At 45.6% G+C, this 21,036-nt stretch overlaps 1 protein-coding gene and 1 long non-coding RNA gene across 14 annotated transcripts in view; one reads left to right on the top strand and one right to left on the bottom strand.

Annotated features, from left to right (window-relative positions):
• The window catches only part of LRMDA (leucine rich melanocyte differentiation associated), a 1,071,617-nt gene extending 1,056,359 nt beyond the window's left edge, over window positions 1–15,258 (bottom strand). For all 12 annotated transcript variants that reach the window (XR_011423402.1, XR_011423400.1, XM_070227814.1 and 9 more), the window contains exons 1-2: window positions 15,032–15,258; window positions 8,455–8,555 (exon numbers count right to left, since the gene is read on the bottom strand). Coding sequence is in view for 10 of the 12 variants with exons in the window: in XM_070227814.1 (XP_070083915.1) it covers window positions 8,455–8,555; window positions 15,032–15,061 (131 nt within the window). In the remaining 2 variants the exon portion in view is untranslated. The remainder of the gene's footprint in view (window positions 1–8,454; window positions 8,556–15,031) is intronic.
• On the top strand, window positions 15,164–20,220 carry LOC102150045 (uncharacterized). 2 transcript variants are annotated; one of them, XR_002802685.2, is made up of 4 exons: window positions 15,170–15,275; window positions 16,074–16,206; window positions 17,543–17,734; window positions 19,693–20,220. It is a non-coding gene; the product is annotated as an uncharacterized lncRNA (long non-coding RNA). The 2 variants fall into 2 exon arrangements; XR_011423407.1 differs by lacking the exon at window positions 16,074–16,206 and having other exon boundaries at window positions 15,164–15,275.
• Window positions 20,221–21,036: the final 816 nt, after the last annotated feature.

Here is a 21,036-nt window from a genome sequence, read left to right as displayed (position 1 = left end):
CCCTGTGCTACGACAGTGATGGGGTAGGGGTGTGAAGGGGAAGAGAAAGCAGCTGGGATAGAAAGGACCTTTTATTAGAAAAGTCTCATCCAGGGAGAATTTGTAGTTATTATATCCCTGTAATTAAACACAGACACCAAGAAAAACATAATCACTCCCCTTTCATCATAAAGGAACAGGAACAGCTGAAATCACCAAAACTGCAGTCCCTGAAGAGACAAGAGGAAAGAGGCTTTACAGATGGTGGGTGTGTGCATTTGAGTCAGTACACGTGCAAGTACAGACACACACACAAATAACCTCTTCTTTTCCCTCCAGACTCAAAACTCATGCAGTATGCAGTAATCTGTCTCAAGGTTCCCCATCCCAAGGCTGGAAATAGCAAAGCCACTGCAAATGCTAAGCCATTTCTTCCCATGACAGTGACCTTCATCTGAGCCACACCTCACAGCCCAAGGGGAGATAAAAGAAGGGGATAAATTCTCTGGGAACTCCCATCTCCAAGCTGGCCCAGGCCTCATGAGGTCCTGTGTCACCAAACTTTCCAAATCAGGGAGGTTTGGAGAAACACAAGAGAGGATGAAATGCAACAGAACTCCGAGGCCTCCAGGGTCTCCAACTTGGCGCAGGCTCAGGATCCACTCTGACCCTGCTCCAGTGACTTCCACAGACTGCTCATGATTTAAAAAGAAAAAGAAATGTTTTTCCCCTACAAGGAAATATAGGATTGGAAATGGCCACCAGTCTTCTCACACAAAGTAAGTAACGATTTATACCTTGAAAAGCAGTTTAGAGTAATCGTAAGGCTGAAGTCAGACCACTAGGTCACTTAATCTCAGGTCTCCCATTTAACCATCAAGGTGCTCTCAGACAAATTAGTTCCCCTGTCCGAGCCTCAGTTGCTTCAGCTGTAAAATGTGGGTAAAAATAGTCCCATTGTCAAAATGCTGTGGACAGGAGAAGGACTGGATGAGATAAGTGTTCTATCCAGCCTTGGCATGTAGTAAGTGCTCTACAATATTGCCTATTTATTAATAAGAAAATAAACATAATGACTGATGTCAGTTGTTTGATGCCTTGTCCCTGGACTCCTTTGGAGAGCAGAGTCAGTCACCTCTTGGTTCGGCCATTGGCATCCACGGATGTGAAGTCCACAGACTAAGAGACTCAAGAATCTGTGGATTTAGGTATCTTGGAACCAATCCTTTGCACATACCAAGGCACGATGGTATTTGCAAGGCTGCTTTATCATGAAGCTCATCAAGAGAACCATTCTGCAAGCTCTCTCGGAGAGGACTCAGAGGTCTTACTCAATAGAGTGCAGTTGGCAAGTGGGAGTGAGGATTCTTTTTTGTCGAAGGCTATTCAAAGCCCTGCAAGACATTTAGCATCCCTGGCCTCACCCACTAAATGCTGGCAGAGCACTTACCCCCAACATTGTCACACAACTTCATGATTGAGAACCTGGAGGGCCAGTGAGGAGAAAGTCCAAAAGAGTTAGTTCACCAGTCTCTCCCCACCTCCCCTCAAATCACCACTGCTTCTAACCACCACCCTGACAGCACGAAGCAGCATCACCACATGCACAATGATGACCTCCAAGCAGAAAGCAGGACAGAAGGAGAAGGTAGAGCCCTGGGACCCAAGTTCCAAACAGCTCAGGGAGAGAAACTTTACAAAGAAAAGAAAATTAAACCCAAGATTCTGGAAAAGAAAACTGAGTGAGATGGAAAATAAAAGGATGGGAAAAGATGGGAAATAATTTAGTAATAAATTACTAAAAAGTCTAAGAATTTCCAATCCTAGAAGCAATGCTGTAGGAAAAATGGAGACAATGTTTATGAAAGCACTTTCTAAGTCACTGCAAGTTACAAGGATCATCACCATCTATGAGAAAGCTGAACCTCAGGAAAGCCCTACAGCCCCTTAGATAACTCCTTCTCTGGCAGAAGGGTAGAAATCCAGGAAGTCAGGACATTCTTGAGGGAGAGGGGGATGCCATATAAACCATGCTCACAGTGACCTGATACCTGCTCCCTTAATGATTTTCCCTCCCTCCTTCTCTTCTTTCCTTCAAATTGTTTTTGGTGGTTCTACAGTCATGGAGGTCACTCCAAAAAGTTTGTAAGTAAAGGAAATCAAAGTCTTCTACTGAGACATTAAATATGACCTACCAAGTCATTTTCCATTTCACCTTTTGATTGTATGTTCTGTTGCTAGCTAGAGACACTAGAATGGCCAGTGATACCCCTGGAACAAAAAAGGCACTTGTCTCAGAATTGTCCAGCTTAGAGAGAACACTGGTTCCAACACACAGATAGACCATTGCCTCCTTGGAATCACTCAGGACTTATCAATGCCCTAGAACTATTTTGAAAATGCACTAACAATTCATCTTTCTAAAGCCTATCTTTTCTACCATCATCTCTTCCTCTCAAGGCTTACTGGCATAAGCTCTGTTGCCACCCCTACCCCAGTATCAGCATGCTGCTCAAGTAAGACCACTACATTTGGGTTTTGAAAACAAGTATTAACAAGTCCCCTGACTGCAAATAAACGGTTTGATGAAGACCCAATGCCAACAGAACATGCCCTTTGAGCTCTCTCCTGAGAGTCTGGGTGGGGAATTCTTTCTCTCACTCATTCCCACCATAGTACAAACAAAGGTATGCTCCTAGCCAGCAGGGATGAAAAATATGTATGAGACGAGTAGGTTTAGCCTACGGAATGTCAGAGACAGTTGGAAAATTGAGGTATTTGTCTGTTAGGATAGGCTAGGTTATGGTGCATTAATAAATACCTTCAAGTCTTATAACACAGATTTATTTCTCATTTACAGTCTATGTCCAGCATAGATCAGCAAACAGTTCTGCTCATTTATGGCAAGAATCCAAGACTGATGATCACAGCAGGCAGAAGAGAAAGTGGCTAATTGTGCACTGGCTTTTAAAGTTTCTGCCCATGGTCACACCAAAGAATACAGAGATGTGCAAATACACTACGTGCTGAGGGAGAGGAAATCTGAATGTTTGAGGAACCCCAATGACTACCAGAAAGTGAAATGGCCCCTATGGAGGGTCAAGCCTGGGCTTTCAGCCTCACTAGCACCAGGTTTAAGCAGTAACCAGAGCTATGCTTACTGAAGACCTATTATGTGCCAGGTAATTTGTCAGGCACTTTACACACAGAGACTCAACATTTCTGCAATTAGCCCAAGGCCAGTTAAACAATTGGTGAGTCACAGATGTAAGATTTCAAGCCAAGGTGGTCTAACCCCAAAGCCTTGGTTCTTTTCATTACAATGCCCATTTTCCCAACCGAGCAGCAAGTTAACAGGTCCAGTTTCATTAGTAGGTCATAACAGACATAGAAATGGTGGTGTGTCCGTCCTTGGAGCTTTGACTGTACACCCGATGTCCACCTCACTGCCTGCAGGGGGAGGACAGAGTTTCTTTACTGGAGCTGCCCAAACTCCCCAGTCCTTCACTTTCATCCTGGCCAAAGCCAGGGAAGCAGAAGCAAGCTTCCACTTCAGAAATTTTCTCCTAAGCAATTCCCCTATCCAGTGCATTTATGACAGTGACAATAAGATGCAACTGCAAGTAACTTAATTTTTAAGATGTAAGCTTCCTGTTGCCATAGATCAATTAAACCCTCTCGATTTTATTGCCAGATTGGCCCGGGCATATTTACCACTGTTTGCCATGGGAGCCCTGCTCCACCCACTGTGTTCAACAAGCTCCACAGGCAACTCACTCAAATCACTCAGGGCCATTGGGGGAGAGGAATGGGGCCACCAGGGAGAACTCTGCCCTTCCCCAATCAGGAAAAAGGAACACTGAAGCTGGAACAACTCATTAACAAGCTCTCTTTGCTCGAGTAGACCAAGGAACCAGCACTGGCTAAGGCAGAGGATTCTCTTTATTGATCAGCAAAGTAAAACATGAAAACCACAAAAACAAGTTCAAGGAAGAGTTTGGGACGATGGATATTCAAATATTCTTGGTAGAAGAAATTGGTATAACCTCTCTTAAGGGCAATCTGACATCTGCATCAAAGCCCTCTGACAATTCTGTCTCTACGAATTTGTCCCAAACAACTAATCAGAGACACATTCATCAATGAGTAGTACAAGGATATTTATAAGAGAGATACTTATAATAGTAAAAATCTGGAAACAATCTAAATGTCCAACACAAGAAATAAGAAACCATTAAAAACTGTAATACAGTATTTATTGAGATGGGAAAATGATTGCAACACAATGTAAGCAACAGTAACATTTTAAAAATATTTGGCACTATAAAAGACTGGAAGACAATAAAATGTTAACAGTGGTGATTTTGGGGTGGTAAGATAACCAGTGATTTGAGAGAAAGAGTTTCTATCATACTTTTCTGAGTTTTCCAAGATTTCTATATTGATCATTGTTATTATTATAAGAAAAAATTATCTTCAAAAAATAAAACCTAAAGTACAATTTCATGCAGCTGCAGACATTGGACTCATAATCATTAATGCATTTAAGTTCAAGGGGCAAAACTTCACTCTTCTCAACTGTTATCTGATTAGCTCCCTAAACCTTCTACCCTCTTCCAGGGTTGATGGCAGGACCCTACCCCCAGGAATCGTGCCCAGAGAGCTGGTCCAAGTTCACACCCACTGTAGTTCACCTGGTTCCCATCCAATCACAACAGGAAGAATTGAGATCTGGGCTGAGAGGGTAGAGGTGAGGAACGTTTGAGTCTCTTAAGGGAGCCAGAAATTTTACTCAGAACTGTTGTCTTGCTTCCTTTTCCACCTTCCAATCTGACAGGGCACACAGTGAGTCCAGGGACTTTCATTTCCCCCAGGACAGAGTCATAGAAACAATACAGCCTGAATTTCCACAACCTTCTGCACGGAGAGGAAACCAGTTTACTACTGGACAACTGAAATGAGGCAGAGGTGGGTTCACCATAGTTAATGCAGGAGAGAAGACTCTGAAGTGTAATGAAAAAAAAATGTATATAGTAACTTAAAATTTCAAAGCCTATAAATCCATAACCACCCTTCCCTGCAGCATGAACAGGTGGCCACAAGGAGATCCAGCAGAACCATCACTTTTAGGAATTAGATTAACAATGATGATGGTGTATGGCTATGAATTAATAGTAAGACAATAGAGAAGGATGTTCTTAACATGAGTGGTTAACCAAAGCCTGGTATCTCCCTTTTAACTAACATCTTGGCAAGAAGTAATACAAATATGGCCCCATAAGACATTCACATGTTAGTATATACACGAATACCTCTGGAAGACTACAAAAAAATCGAGTAACCATAGTTAGCAGTGCAGATGGGAACTAGGAAGCTAAAGGACATAAGTGCAAAGGAGACTTTCTTTTCATTGGTGGCATGTTTGTTCCTTCTAAAGGCTGTGCCACGTACATGTATTATCTATTCAAAAAATGAATAGAACACCTTGCCTAGAAACAAATTGTAGCCTAAAACACAAATGAACTGCAGCTGATTTTGCAACATATGGGAGTAAAAAAAATTGTACTGGGAGTATTGCTCCATTTAAGGCAATACCTTGATATGACTCTCTGGATGTGAAAAGGAAGCCTGCAGAGATGTTCTATAAAAAGGAGGGGAGGTAATTTTTCTATATATAACAAAGTGAAAAGAATTTTGTATTTCTGAGGGCAGCTCTGGAAAGCGGGTAAGTGATGTGGAAAGGTGAGAAAGCTGGGAGGGAGAAGTGCCTGGTCACTTGCCAGAGGCACAGCCAGGGAGAAATTCTCCATGGCAAGGGAGTACCCAAAAGATTTCCAGGAACCATGCTATCCCAAACTTGTCTCCTGCTGTGTGCTGCAATTACCACCCCACCTCCCCCCAGTACACCTTGAACTGGCAGTAAAAAGTCTATAATACCTAGTAATATTGGGTTGGGCTTCAGAGAAATGAAGGTGGTATCCCCAGTGGGGCCAGACAGGCTGTCAGGAGGGAGAGCGGTAGACAACAGCGCAGAGAGACAGCAAGCAGGGAGCTGGAGGGAATCTGGTGCAGAGCAAACTGACCAGGAGATATGCTCCCCCAAATCCCCTGGAAATAGTGAGTGAGGGCTAGGGAGAAACCTTCTACAGAATGTGGGATAGAGATTCACAATATTTGGATATGATGACCCCAGCAGCCTGGCGGGCTTGGGTCATCTGTTACTTATTTAGAAGGTGTAAGTTTATGATCTTCTTCCTCTTCCCTTCTCCTTATTCTCTGCCCTCCTCCGCTTTTTTTTTTTTTTTTTTTCTTTTTTTAAGAGGAATTAGTTGAACATCTAAAACGTCTTTGATTTTGATACAGCTGAAGGCAGAGCTAGAGACCACTGTCCGGGTAAGTGACCATCTTCCTCTGACACCCAAGAGAAACAGCCCCTCAACCCCCAGTTAGGTAAACAAAACAATCAACGACGATCCAATCCCAGACATATCCACATCAAGTCAGGACTGCTTTTCTCCAATCTGGTCTGTAACTCCTTCCAGCTTAACCAAGTCCTAATGTAAACCCTTCCCAAACATTAGACCTCACCCCTCCATTGCTCATCGCTACCCCAATGCAACTATAACCCAGTGCGGAAATCATACACTGACCACAACATGGACAAGAATAGGTTCCTGACCAGATGTGATAGCTCCTCAAACTCAACACTTACAGAAATGTCTCTCCTCTGTACAAAAGAAAATCGTAACTCCTCTACTTCTGAATCCATTGTACCAACCTTCTTCTCACTAAATTTTACTGTCTCCAGGACCCATCATTTCCTATGATAAATCCTTATAGATCATCCCCTCAGAGCCAAGAGTCCCTTCTCACCACTGACTCCACTCCACACATACACCTCCTAGGATCCAGCCCCTTCTCTGCCAAAAGCAGGCAGAGCCCCTGAGTGTGACAAAGATGGCTCTGTTTCCTCAGACCTAACAGCCCAGTCCCATGACCTGTGCCCACTGACACACTTCCTCATGGGACTCAGCCTCCTCAAACCCATATCTGGGCTCCCACCAGCGAGGCAGCCACAGCCTGAGCCACAACACTCTGAGCCCCTAGAGGCCAGTCACACAAGAAGAACTCTTTCCAATGCCCAGGCAAAGGAACCTTTGCCCGAGTCTGCGCTAGGGAGCTATTTCAGAGGCACATATGTCTCAGGCACAGTCTAGTCCAGGCTGTGTACTCTCTCCTCACCTTGCATTTGGGACCAAAAACCATTCTTAATTTCTGTAGAGTCAGCTTTTATTTGTTTGGCATCCTCTCATCACTACGTATTACCTTGCATCTTTGCAGTTTCCATATCTCCCCAGATGCATACAAACCTTTGGGAATCGAGGAGAGAAGGCACACAGTGCCCACCCTCTTTCTACATAACCCTTCCCTGAGCACCAGCCCAGGAAGATCTGCTGGCTTCACTTAAATTCCCCTTTAACCCCTAGTTCCCCAAGGCCCCAAGTTTTGTCCCTTTCTCTCAAATTCTTAATACCCAAGTGTCCTGACTCAGAAGTTGGGAGAGAAAAGATGCAAGGCGTGGAAGCAGGAAAGTACCCTGGCCCTGGGGTTGGATTCCAGCTCCTCTTCTCTCCTTCCACCCAAGACAGTTTGTTCCATTCATAGGACAGCACAGCTCTCAAGGGGACACTTAGGGAAAAAGCCCTGCGTGGAACCAGCTTGTTAGGAGAACAAGCCACCACCCTGACCCCTGCTCATTTATCCTACTGATACCCACTTTCCAAGTAACTCCTCTTTCTCTCCTCCAAGCCCCCAAACCAGTCACAATTCATAACCTTTTAGGAAGAAATGAAATAACTCTGTATTCTCCATTGGAATAATACATAAGATCACACTTACCTTTTGCCAAGATTAGAGCAGTTGTTAGAGGGTTTCTCTCCCACCCACCCTTTGCCAACAGCATCTGAATTACAGTGAAATACCATCTTGGAGAAATCATCACCACAAATATTTAAGGTTCCAATTCATAAAAAGGTGAAGAAATAAAACACACATATACACACATGCCATACCTATGATTTGGCAAATGCTTTGGGAGATGGGGCTATTCAGAAAAGCATTTCTAAATGCCCCCCAGAACACTTTTGCTGGTTCCATCTCATTCCTTCCCCAACAGCATTCTAACTCGTCTGCATGGGTGTCAGTAAGAAAGGTAAAGAACCAAGAGAAAGTATGACGGCCCTCTCATAGAAACTCATGTGAGACGGACGATGCTCACACACGCTGCTTCTTCAGCAGCACAGAGAGGCTAGCCAAGGAATCACTTGAAGCAGAGTCAAAGCTTTGGGGCGTGATTCTACAAGTCTCACAGTCCTGCGCCCTATGCAGAGCTGGAATGTTTGGCTTTTATGGGCAGGCCATCACCAGGGGCCTGGGCCTCCCAGGCCTGGTCTGCGTCTTGTGAAGGTTACATACCTCAAAAGGTTAAAGCTCAGATCGAGCCTCTTTGCGAAATGTCCACAGTCCCTGCCGAGGTGCTCTGGAATTTCTCTGCAGTCCTGGCCTATGTAGGACACCTGGAAATTAAATGGAACAGGAATAATGTGGCAAACGGAAATCGCCCAGCTGCTCACAACCCTGAGTCATTGATCCGATGATTGCTTCCACAACTTTAAACACGCTCCTCACATACCAAAAGGCCACATTTGTGGCTGTTTTCCTGTTCAAATCAGCTTTGGGGGCTTCAGGGACTCTGCCAACAGCTCCCCTTTCCTGGTACACTTAGCGTGATGGAGACTAATCCCAGCACAATGGAAATTGGACTAAAATTGGCCGGATTCAGGTGTCCAAAAAGAAACCCCAACGTCAGAGCACAGTGATATAATCACAGCAATCAGTCTCTCGCTCAGGGGGCTTTCCAACAGCTGCCCCTCTGGCTCTCCTTCTCACTCTCCTCCACGGACTCCTCCTCTTCCAAATACCCTGTTATGCACGTTACCTCATAAAAGACACAGCAGATGCACTTACCAGCATTCGACCTGCAGGGTGCTGGAACAAATGGGGTTGGACAAGAAAACCTCCCCAGACCGCCAATCCCATCCTATTACCACTGTGAGAAAATGTCCTCCACACTCTGAACAAAGCTGATTCGAAGGCAACAGGGCAACAACAGTGGCCATCTCCCTCCTCCAGGGAACCTTTTGCAATCAACCCCACTCTGCTTGCAGAGGTATTCCCTTAGGCAGTCTTTTATTTATTTATTTTATATTTATTATTATTACCCTAGTGTGTGCCCAAATATTAAGAATCTGAACTGAACTATGATCCCAGAACTTCCGACTGCAGGAAGGTCAGAGGGCTTTCTCACTGCTCCAACCACTCAGGTTTTGAAACCCATTTTACAAATAGCACCCTGTGGCCAGACTGGCAACTAATTCCAAAACCCATCAAACAAACCTATGGGTCAGAGTTGGCCAGTGGGTCACAAGACCTGCGATTTCCCCGAAGGACCCCACCCGCAACCGCAAGGTAGAAATTCAGGCCCATCACATGGCTACAGCCTAGATCCTCTCCCCTTACAAATCCACAGTCTTCTATGCACACAAACAAGGATGTCTTAGAATGAGTGAGAGAGGCCCCAGGGAGTTATGCTTCCTAAGGGGGAACAAGAACATGGTAGCCCTCTCACATTGTCAGATATTAGGTTGAACCTTATGAATTACTAAAATTCAATCATTTTAGAACTCCAAAAACAGCACCTTCGTATGGCTCAACCTAATACAAATCATACTGCACCCTAGCACCCTCAATTCTTGAAGTCATCTCGCAACCGTCTCCTATCCAATGGGGACAGACTGCTGACAACCAGCATCCTGTATTCACTCTCCTTCAGTAACTTCACTCCTGGAGGAGAGAAAGTGGGAAGAAAGGACATAAAAATAGCTGACTCCAATAAAATAATTTTGACCAGGGAAGATACAAGCTAAAAAACAAAGGGCTCTAAAGTCAATCTAGCAATCTCTTCCCTTTCTACATGGGATCCATCTTTCTTCAGAGTCCCTTGTGTAATCAATTAAGCTCTGCTTCCAAGCCAAGATAGAAATCATACACCAAGGAGGGCCTGGGGATGTAAGGCCCCAATCAATCTAGGGACTTCTTCCCTCAGAATGTCCACTCGATCAGCAGCTTCTTCTGTATTACAACTTCACACTGACCTGTAGGCCCATGGTGCTCACAAGAAAACCTACCCCTTTCACCCCAGCATCCACCACCATCCTGTATATCATCACCATTCAAAACCTCTGTGGTATATACGGCAGAGAAGCTGAGCTTTAGATGCACAAACTGAGCTCTTTCCTCATAGACTCACCAAGGACTAAATCTAGTAGGGACCCAGTTTGTCAAAAACCCTCATGTTTTAACCAAGGAAACTAAGACTCCAGAGGCCTGCCCAGTGTAAACAGCTTCTTAGGGATAAAGCCCAGACCACGTCCTGCACCAGGAATAAGGATTTCCAACATAGGGACCATGGAGTTCTTACCAATCCACATGTGGATGTGGATTTTCTTGATCAACAAATGGCAACGGTGCATCTATCATCATGTTTTGGCTTCAAAATGAGTCTTCCTAGCTGAAAGGTTGACAACTACCTCATGACACCATGCTGAAGGCCCCAGAAGAGTGTTAGAGCCCAGAGAAAGAGCAGGATATTTGCTCCCCTTTTTCTTCTGTAGGATTCTCCTTCAGAGGAAACAACAGCACCAAGGAGAGCTATCATCACAAAGCATTAAGATCACTCACAAAACTTCTGACAAGACTTTCATCAGACTTTATTACATGGTCTTAACCCAACACCCTAGGAAAACTAAACAAAGCACAACTTGCTCCCATTCCACAGAGATGAAGACCAAGTCTCCAAAATTTAGTATGAAAACCAACTTGATAAGCCATCTGCATGTTTGGACCACTCCCATGGTAAATTGGAAGCTTTTAGTTTTAAGCCAACCATGTCAAAGGGTTCAAATAGGCTGGTAAAGACTTAAAAGCAGCAAGCAGCTACTGCCAGGCATTGCAACCCACACTCATAATGAGGAGAGAAACTTGTTTAAGAAGTGCTCCTGAGTGGGAGACATTACCTCTCAGGATGTCAGGAAGCTTCTTAGAGCACAGGACCACCTAATGTAAGATACAAAGCCAGACTAGCCCAACCAAAAACAGTTTGTTTCTTCAGCAAACAAGAGCAGGGATGCAGAGATTAATAGATCTTAAATGGCACAGAAGAGCACATCCAAAATGAGAAGTCATCTGATTTAGTCAATTATCTTGATTTAGACTGAACTGAATAAAGTTTGTACTTTTAGTGTGCCTACCTTATATAATCTGAACCCCAAGACTTGCACTCTGTGTGGAATGATAACAGAAAGGGACATCATCATCAGGGAAATGAAAACACACCAGGTTAATACCAGGTTCCTCTACATAGAGGAACACCAGGGAAAAAAAGGAGGAGGTCTGGGTGGGATCCCCGCACATACACATATCCAGCCACTCTGAGCAGAAGCTGCAAAAATTACCAAACTGCAGAAGACTGCAGATTTCTCTTTGCAGTTGGGACGGTCTGGCTCCCGGGACATTTCTGGAAATGGTGGGTTTTTCAGCAGTAAGACTGAGAGGAGATTTTATTTTATGATGCCTGCCCCCAGCCAGAGGTAGGCGATCCTTGGTTTTAAATTGGCAGTATTGGAAAGTCTGTCAGAGTAGAAACAGCCCTGGGCACAAGTTTGAGTCTCTGCGCTTCTTACTAGCTGTAGTATCTTCAGCGGGTCACAATCTCCTGGAGTCTGTTTCCTCTTCTGCACTCTAGTCTAATACTAACTACTTCCAAAGGAGTAAAGAATAATGTAACACAACTCAATCAAAAAATGGGCAAAGGATATGGACATTTTTCCAAGAAAGATATACAGATGGCCAACAGACACATGAAAGGATGCTCAACATCGCTAATTATTAGGGAAATGCAAATCAAAACTACAATGAGGTATCACCTTACATCAATCAGAATGTCTATAACTAGCAAGACAAAAATCAACAAATGTTGGAGAGGGTGTGGAGAAAAGGGAACGCTTGTACACTCCTGGTAAGAATGCAAACTGGTGCAGCCACTATGGAAAACAGTATGGAGAATTCTCAAAAAATAGAAATACCATACGACCCAGCTATCACACCTACTGGGTATCTACCCAAACAACTTGAAATCAACAATCCAACGTAACATATGCAGCCCTATCTTCATTGCAGCACTATTCACAACAGCCAAGTCATGGAAACAATCCAAGTGCCCATCAACTGATGATTGGATAAAGAAGATGTGGTGTATATATACAGTGGAATACTACTCAGCCATAAAAAAGACAAAATCATCCCATTTGCAACAACATGGATGGACCTGGAGGGTATTATGCTAAGCAAAATAAGCCAGATTGAGAAAGACAAACACCATAGGATTTCACTCATATGTGGAATATAAACAAACACATGGACAAAGAAAACAGTTCAGTGGTTACCAGGGGAGGGGGTGTGGGGGGTGGGCACAGGGGGTGAAGGGGAGTACTTATGCTGTGACAGACAAGAAATAATGTACAACTGAAATTTCTCAATGATGCAAACTATTATGAACTCAATTTACAAAAAAGCACTTCACAGATAAAAAAATTCCAGTGGCTAAAAAAATAAAGAATGTAACGACTAACCTTTATTAAATGCTTACCACCTGGATGTTACCTATTTAATCCTCATGAAAGAGCCCCATGAGTCACACATTATCCTCAATTTACTTATAGGAATGAGATAAGATAACATTAAGTACACAGCACTGTCCTCTGAACCTAGTGGCCACTTGGAAAACAGTTGTTGAATCAGACCAATATCCCTATGGAAGTAATTTGTTATTCCAATGTCTCTTGGGCACAAGATGTCAGTGCCCAAATTCCAAGTGTGCATTTGTGTCTGCAATTGCATTGATGACACTACTTTGTCATAAGCTAGTGGAAGATTTTATGGAAGACTAAGGACTGAATGCTGAATATAAATAATGCATTCAAGCCCAGAGAAGGCCACATGCAATCAGATCCATGTTGAATGGAAGATTTTACAGAGAAAAGTAGAGGAAGGACTGTAACATCCCCAACCGTGTAGGATTATAGGCCTGTGGAACCCCTAAAAACCAGAGCAATGGCAGTCAGCCCAGCGACAACGAAAGCAGTGATCTAGTTTCAGCAAAACAGTATCATCCATCTCATTAAATTGTTTAGTTTAATTTTATCGGTATTACAGTTTTTCTCTTCACACCATCCCTTTATTTGGGGTTTACAGGTCTCCAAGTATGAACTTAGAAGAAAGTTATATCTGATTTTGCATTTGTATATTGAAGCAACATTGTAATAAAAACAATATCAACACTGTGAGCTCACGGGAAGTTTTTTGTTTCCTTTAAGAAGGCTCTACCAAAGTTTGAGAAGTACCATGTGACACACATTCAAGGTGCTACCTCTTATAATGGCTGTCATTAGAAACTGCAAGGGGCAGAAGGCTAAAAAGACCCTAACCTCTGGGTCATCACTCAGATTCACTGGCCTAGGAGGTCTCAGATATGGGGCACTAATGCCCCAGGGGCATTTTCCCAGTCTGCCTTCTCAGCTCCTCCCCTGGCAGCTCCATCTGTTTAAAACAGTCCCCAAGGGCCCAAAATGCCACACCCTCAGGTCAGAGATTGCCCTTGGGCTGTCTAGGGTGGGCTAAAAGCAGAGGGTGAAGGAAAAATCAAGTTTGGGAAATGGGGAAAGAGAAAAGGAGGCACAGGAAAGTTCTCAGGCCAGCTGTCAAGTCCTCTATGGAAACAGAAGAAGCTACACCCAGAGAATGCTGGGTCTGAAACGCAAGGACTTAGGGTCTGGGGGAAGTGAAGCCTCTTGGGCAAAGGCCCTCCCTCTCGGCAGCCATGTTAACTCCCAGAAGCCCCTTTTCCCTGCCAGGTAAATGAGACATCATTTTTAACCTCTCTCCCAGGCTGGTACCTCCTTGGCCTGCTCACTTCTGAACTCGGAGAAGGGGGAAACATTCCCTTTAGCCCAAAGTAATCTCAGAATCTAACTGTGCCTGACACTACCTACCTTAAACAATACAAGGGAAAAGCTTCAAAACCTCAGAACTGTTTTCCCAGAGTGTGCAGGCAAAGGTGGAAGTAGAAGGGCTGAGTTAGTCAGAGGTTAAAAACACAGACCTGACTTTTCCAGCAGGTAAAAGGCACCGGGTCCCAGCATGGCTGAGTCCATCCCTCCAGCAATGACCAAAAACACCTAAGGCTTCACTACAGGGCTGAAAGTAAGTGAGGCTGGGTATTGTCTATCACGTAGGGTTGAAACTGGAGCGTTGCCATTCCCCACAGACAGCTGTTCAAGAAATCAGGTGCTGAAATAAAACTGGAGAACTGTAGCCTTCTACCTGCCTTGGATAACAGGCCTATGGTGAGGAGCCAGACCCAGTCTGCAGTAGAGCCCCCCAACCTAGCCCTGCAGGGATGCATCATGATTGTCTTTGGTGGGCCCCTTCCTCAATTAAAAAACCTAAAATTTACACTAAAACGTTTTCTTTAACCAAAGTTCTTTTTTTCTTCTGACTATGAAAGTAAACATTTTTTGTGGGCCCCGAAAAGCACCGCGGGCTGTGGGTACTACCCACTCTGCCTGATGGAGAAGTGGGTCCCGCTGGCCCAGGTCAGTGAGGACTAGCCGGCAGGGAGGTGGAGAGCACCTGGGCGACCTGCGGGGGGAGGGGGCTTCCCCCTCCCTCCACAGCCAGGGGGTGTGCCAGGCCCAAAACGGGGTCTGTCTGCAACTAGGACAGGCCTGGGCACTGGACAGACTCCCCGCCTGCATACGCAGCCCCCTGAGGCGGGGCAGGAGCCCTGCTTCACCTGGGGCGCCGCTCGCCCCGGGTGCTCGCCCCCCGACCGACAGTGCCCCAGGCAGGGGCGGCGCTGGGCCGGCGGACTTACTTGAGTTCCACTGACCACAAGCCCGGCCATGGCGACGGGGCGGCCGCGCGGCACCAAGTGCAGGGCGCTGGGCGCGGAGCGTGGCGGCGGCGGCGGCGACGGGGGCAGCGCGGGCCGGGCGCGTAGTTCCGCACTGGGCGGTCAGCTGACCTGGCGGAAGACCGGGGCGCGGGCCGGGCGGCGGCCCTGGGCTCAGCTGTGCCCCCGCCGCCCGCCCGCCCGCCCTCGGCCGGCCCTCGCGCAGGTGAGCCTCGGCCGCCCCCACTGCGCCGCAACAGGTGGCCCGCGGCGCCCCGCGCCCCGACGGGAGTGCTGCACCCTTTGACTTCCCCCCTGCCCCGGCCCCGGGAGTTCTGGGACCCTACCACCCCATGAGGGCTTAGGGGAATACTAAGAGCGGTCCCCAAAACTCCACGCCCAGAGCTCTACTGCGGGGGGCAGACTGGGGCGAGGGGCTTCCCATCAGGGGCGCCCCATCCCAGGCGTTAGCGGGGGCGTGGAGAGCCGGGCCTTTCCTGTACTTCACAATCTGGATTGCGTAACTATCCTTAACTGCAGGGAGGAGGGGCCTCTTGATCGGAACTCCCTTTGCCAACTTTGAGGGGAAGAGGGGAGTGGAGAGATTGAAAAGAAGCCTGGTTTCCCTGGTGTTTCCATTTGTAGGGGGAGGCGGGGGAATTTGAATTTTCCTTTATATAAGGGGTTGGCTCAGCTAATAGCACCCCAGTTGACAGTATGGCCAAATTTCAGGCTTCTCTTATTCTTTCCCTCCTCACAGGGAAAAGGTATTTGTGAGGCTCAAAATCATCCATGGGATCAGCCCACACACAGACACACGCCTTCCCCTCATCTGGGAGTGAGGGTGGCCATTGCTGCCTCCTGTCTGGATGAAATCAGGCCCAGTAGGCAGGCAACTAGAAGCTCATACCTGTCCTCAACTGAAAGGATCCACATTTTCTCCATGCCTGTTTTTGCCTTCACACCTCCATCCCCAGGATGCACAAACCAATTCGTTCTCATATTGTCACTCATCCTCTTGCAGCTAAGAGCCAGCTCAGCCTTAGTTGGCCACTCCACTCTGCTCTCCTTATACCAAGAGGTATAGGCACCATTCAAATAAAGAAGGGAAAACTGAGTCCTGATGTGCCAGACTCCTGGTTTCACACGCATTGCAGGTACCTCAACTTAGTAGGCCTATTGATAATTGCAGCCTCCCTTCTGCATCAAGGAGGTGTTCACAGGGGTTTTCATTGTTCTGTGTGTCAAAACAGCACTTAGAAACCCCTGATTGTGAGCTGATGATAATTATGACCGTGGTTAAGCATTTTGTGGCTAACATCATTGTCTCTCAGGCCTGGTGCCAACGCATTGTAATGTGAGCCCTTATTGTCAGCATTCTGAAGAGCCCTGTTGACCTTTGAGGGTTGACCTGCCTGTGTCTCTCTCTGCTAGGAGGAGTGGACACAGCAAAGTGGAGCTGTAAGAACACGGATTTGGCTGTGTTTACTTTGGCCGGGGGGGGGGGGGGGGGGGGGGTTCCAGGAAATGCTGCAACAAAAGATCCTGCAGGCCAAAAAAGAAAGCTTGCCCTCCGAAGATAAGGGGGATCAAAGGAAATCTCCCCAGGCCTACTCCCCCACAGACCGGCTCCCCAGCTCCTCCCTCCTTCTCTGCTGGACACACCCTCTCTGATCCATTGTCCACTTTTGTCTGCTTTCCTGCCTGAAAAGCAGGAAGTGGGCACAGGCCCTGAGGGTCATGTTACTCTGCCTTCCCCAGGCACCTTTCACCTTTGCCTTCCTAGAAGGGCTTTGACCGGCAGGAAAGGACGTGTGGAAAGAGGCTTAAACCTACTTGAAGATGAAAGTGGAACCTGCCCGCCACCCCCAGGAGCAGGGAGCTTGAGGTCATCTCATCCATGCCCCTGCCTCCATACACAGTTGTGTCTTCTGAAAATAGATTGTTCTGCAGACACCATCTGCCAGTGACCCCAAAGTGGGCAGAGATCTTTTCTACCTTTCGAGATCCCCTCACTACTGTTCCTTCCTCTACATTAGCCCCGGGGTGATCATTCTATAAGCCTGATTTGACCCTACCTAAAGTTTTTCAGTGGCTCCTGATGAACTAATAATACAGTCCAAAATCTCTAGTATGTCCCTCAAGATCTTTTATAATCCCTTCAACCCTTACCTCTCTTGCCTCCTCTTCTACTTCTCCCATCCTCTGCTTTTAGTTGTTAGTTTTGCCTAGAATTCCTCCCTACCCATTGTTGTCTCCACTAGGTGAACACATTGGGAAGGTCAGTTGACTATAAGGGAGAGATAATTGGGGAAATCACAAAAAATAAAGTTCAAGATAGCTCAGACTGAGATGGGCTTTAGAGTTTGAAATGTAAGCTGATGACAATAGGGAGCTAGTGAAAGTTCTTGAGCAGAGTAGAAATTTGCTGAATATAGCAGGGGAGGGCTTCTCTAGAAACAGATTGGATTCATCTCTCCTTATTCCCCTCAGCTTTTGGAAGTTAGTCTTCAGGACAGAAGAACAAGGAGAAGAAGGAGGGGGAAGGCAAAAGAGAGGAGAGGAAGAGGCGGGAAAAGGAGGAGAAAAAGAATCTGTGTCTCTGGACCAAGGAAGACTGGATAGGGGAACAGAGACATCTCTCTACCTCCCATCACCTTCTTGAACAAAAAGGAAAATTAAATAGTAAGTTAAAGTTCTTCAGGTAATGTGGCCCTCCCTTTGGGGGCGGAGCGAGCAAAGGACCGCAGAGGTAAGGCTGGCCCAGGAAGTAGACAAATGATTCCTTTGGAATACAAGGAGCTTACTTGAGTAAACAAGAGGAGACAAGTCTTGGGGCTTCCTCCAGAACTCAGCTCCTTCTGCTCTGTCCCAAGAACCCTGAGGGAAATGGAAGGCTCATGCAGTTAATCAGGTTCTTCTTCAGTCCTCTCACCTCATTAAATGGACAATTGAGAGTGAGCTGCAGGTGCCCCCTGCCTCACCCCATTTTCTTCCACAGCCCCTCTGCCCCAGCTTCCAAGCACCAGGCACTGTGCTAGGCTCTGGGTGTGTACATGACTAAGACATACCCTTCAGGAGAGATTCGTGCTCAGACATTTGCAATACTATGTCAACAAAAAATGCTGTAATTGCGATCCTATTTTTTGAACCCAAAATTGAGACATGTAACCCAGTTTGCACAGTGCATTCATGAAGACCTGGCAAGTTCACATCAGACCTGGGCTGGAAATCCTGGAGCTCTAACATGTGCACGTGGAGAGTGAGTAGGTTCAACACATGCAACTGGACATTTCCTTATCACCCTTGATGAAGAGGGCAGTATTTTATTCCTACTGTCATCTTTGTTATTATTATTATTCTTTGGCAGAAGAGGCCATTTCCCCTAGAGTCCTTCCTCCATCGCATTCCTGGGGACAAAAAGGAAGATCCTGTTTATTTCCAATCAAGGGAGTTGATTCAGGGGTCGGCCAGAACCAGTGAAACAAACGGGAACTGATTCCTTAAATCTTCCAACTCCATGCATCAGCAGCTGAGAGAAAGACAGGACCAGTTAGCAAAGTTTTATCATCATTCCTACCTATCCTTAGCCAGATTTCTATTTAGCTTGGCCTCATTTCTTTCAGGCCCACTCCCTGGGCAGGTGAAGATGTTTGCTGTAATTAATCATGCCCTGGCACCTAGTTCAGACTCACCACATTCAGATTTCAATTAAAAAAAAAAAAAGCTGGACATCTGCATACAAAATACTCTTTGTTGCTAAAGCAGCCTCACTTCAGCCTAAAGGAGGGAATTTAGGAAGTGTAGGAAAGAGGGAAGGTTTCCAGGCTCATCTCTGCAGTATTTACACATATGTGAGGGGACTGAGGATTATCTCTGCTCCAAAACACCTCCCTGGTCTCCCAATCAGAACAATTAAATTTTTTTTAATGTATATTAAATGCAATCATAATGTCTGGAATGAGTATTCATCACACAAATGTTAGCTTATTGTTATTATTTACTATTATAATCATCATTATTACTATAATTAATTCTCAGTGCCTCAGATTTCTCTTCTCTTTGGATCTTCAAAGGTTCTGTTGTCTATTAAGATGCAAACATTGTGGGAGGGAGCAGGTTTGGGGAAAGTGAGTAGGGAAGGTGCTTCTGCTTTTCTTTTCCGGGATTTTTGCAACATTGCACGTATTACTTTTATAATTAAAGACAAGAAGGGGGGGGATTGGCATGGAAGGAGCAGGGAAAAAAGAATTTACAACTGAAACTGCTATCTGGTAATCTCTTAGCATTGTTTTCACAAATCCTGAAAACAGCAGTGAGAAACAAATCATACTTCCCAACTTGCCTGGAACTTGCCCAATACGCCAAGTCTTTAGCTGAGCTCAGGAGGGAGAGGGGCTCTTATTGGACTTTTGAGAGGGGAAGGGAAGGAACATTGACCAGGAGAACCTGCCAACTTTACCCTGTCCAGTGAGGGAGAGGGGAGCCATGTCTTAGCCCCGGGTACCCTTCCAGCTTGCCTTGGAAAGGTTCTACCACTTAGAGGTTAAGGAACCTCCCCTCACCTCAGTTAAAATATACAAAACTTGGCAAATGAGATTCTGGTTCAGTAGGTCAAGCCTGGCCTCTGTACTTTTTTTCAGGTACCCCCAAGTAATTTGGATTTGTGATCACCCAAACTCACTACTTTAGAAATCATCTACTCCAACTACTGACTGAGGAAACTGAGCCTAAAGTGGAAGGGACTTGCCCAAGGTCACCCAGCAAATGAGCAGCTGACCCTAGGCCAGAACTCTGATCTTCTGAAGAAAACTAAACAGGACTCCTCCCACATCCCAGTAAGAACAGGGTGAGGAGACGGGAGGAGCACCAGGAAGATGCCATTTCACATCTAACCGCTTCTTGTCATGTTGTAACCATTTTTCTCATATGGAGCCCCATGATGATGAATCAGAAGTAGCATTTTCAAAGTTCTATCCTCAAGGAAATGGCTATTAATGTTCTTCTTCTCTTTTTAGAGTACTGAGGAATACATATTAATTTTCTCTATACTTATATTGCCTATTTGCAAATTGTATTCACTACCCAGTGCTCCAATTTGCCCTACTCCTGAAGAGGTTATGATGAATGGATGTGTTCCTGGAAATAAAATAAAAAATTTGTCACTGAGATTTACTTTTATAATTATTTACAGGGATTATGTGCACATGAGGGTTCTGGCATGATTTACCAATATTAATTCAGAGTCTCTTCCCACTTCTTTGAAAGGAGCCCCAGTTTTTTTTTGCAGCTCTGAGCTGGGGCAAAGCAAGTGTCAGCTACATGTGGCATCACCAGCACGTGGCATCACCAGCACCAGAAGGCTGAGGGTCAGAGGAAGAGCTGGTCAAGCCTTGCAGTGGCCAGTACCCTGGTCTATGAATCCTAGGTTTAAGACCTAGCTTTGCTACCAACTAGCTGGGTACCCATGGATGAATCCTTTCACTCCTAATGTCCTCAGTTTCCTAAAATGTAAACTAATTGATCTAAGGAACTATTTATTTCTAAAATAGAAATACAAGTAAGTATGTACATCTCCCCAAAACAATGAAAGAGCATGCACTTCTTAGTACATATTCATTGAGCACCTACTATGTTGTCAGGCCCTTCAGGGACAATAAGGAACAAGACAGATATAGTCCTTACCCCCATGAGGCTTACATTCTGGTGGGAGGACACAGGTAACAAGTAGATAAATAAGGTAATCTCAAGTATGTGAAGTACATAATTTCAGATAGCACTGATACATGCCATGAAGACAAAAGCAGACAATGTGAGAGAGTGAGGGAGGGGGAAGGATGCTAATTTAGAAACAATGTCCAAGGTCTCTGCTAGCCCTTCAAAGCCTTTCTCCTGTGAAATCCTTGATGAGCAGAGCGTGGGCCAGACTTCAGCCCCACTCACAATGCTTTGTGATGCACAGACTGCACAGCCTCAGACAGCTGTGG

This window comes from Equus caballus, chromosome 1, assembly GCF_041296265.1.
Source record: "Equus caballus isolate H_3958 breed thoroughbred chromosome 1, TB-T2T, whole genome shotgun sequence".
Classification (NCBI taxonomy): Eukaryota; Metazoa; Chordata; class Mammalia; order Perissodactyla; family Equidae; genus Equus; species Equus caballus.
This window is presented reverse-complemented; position numbering and strand designations above follow the sequence as displayed.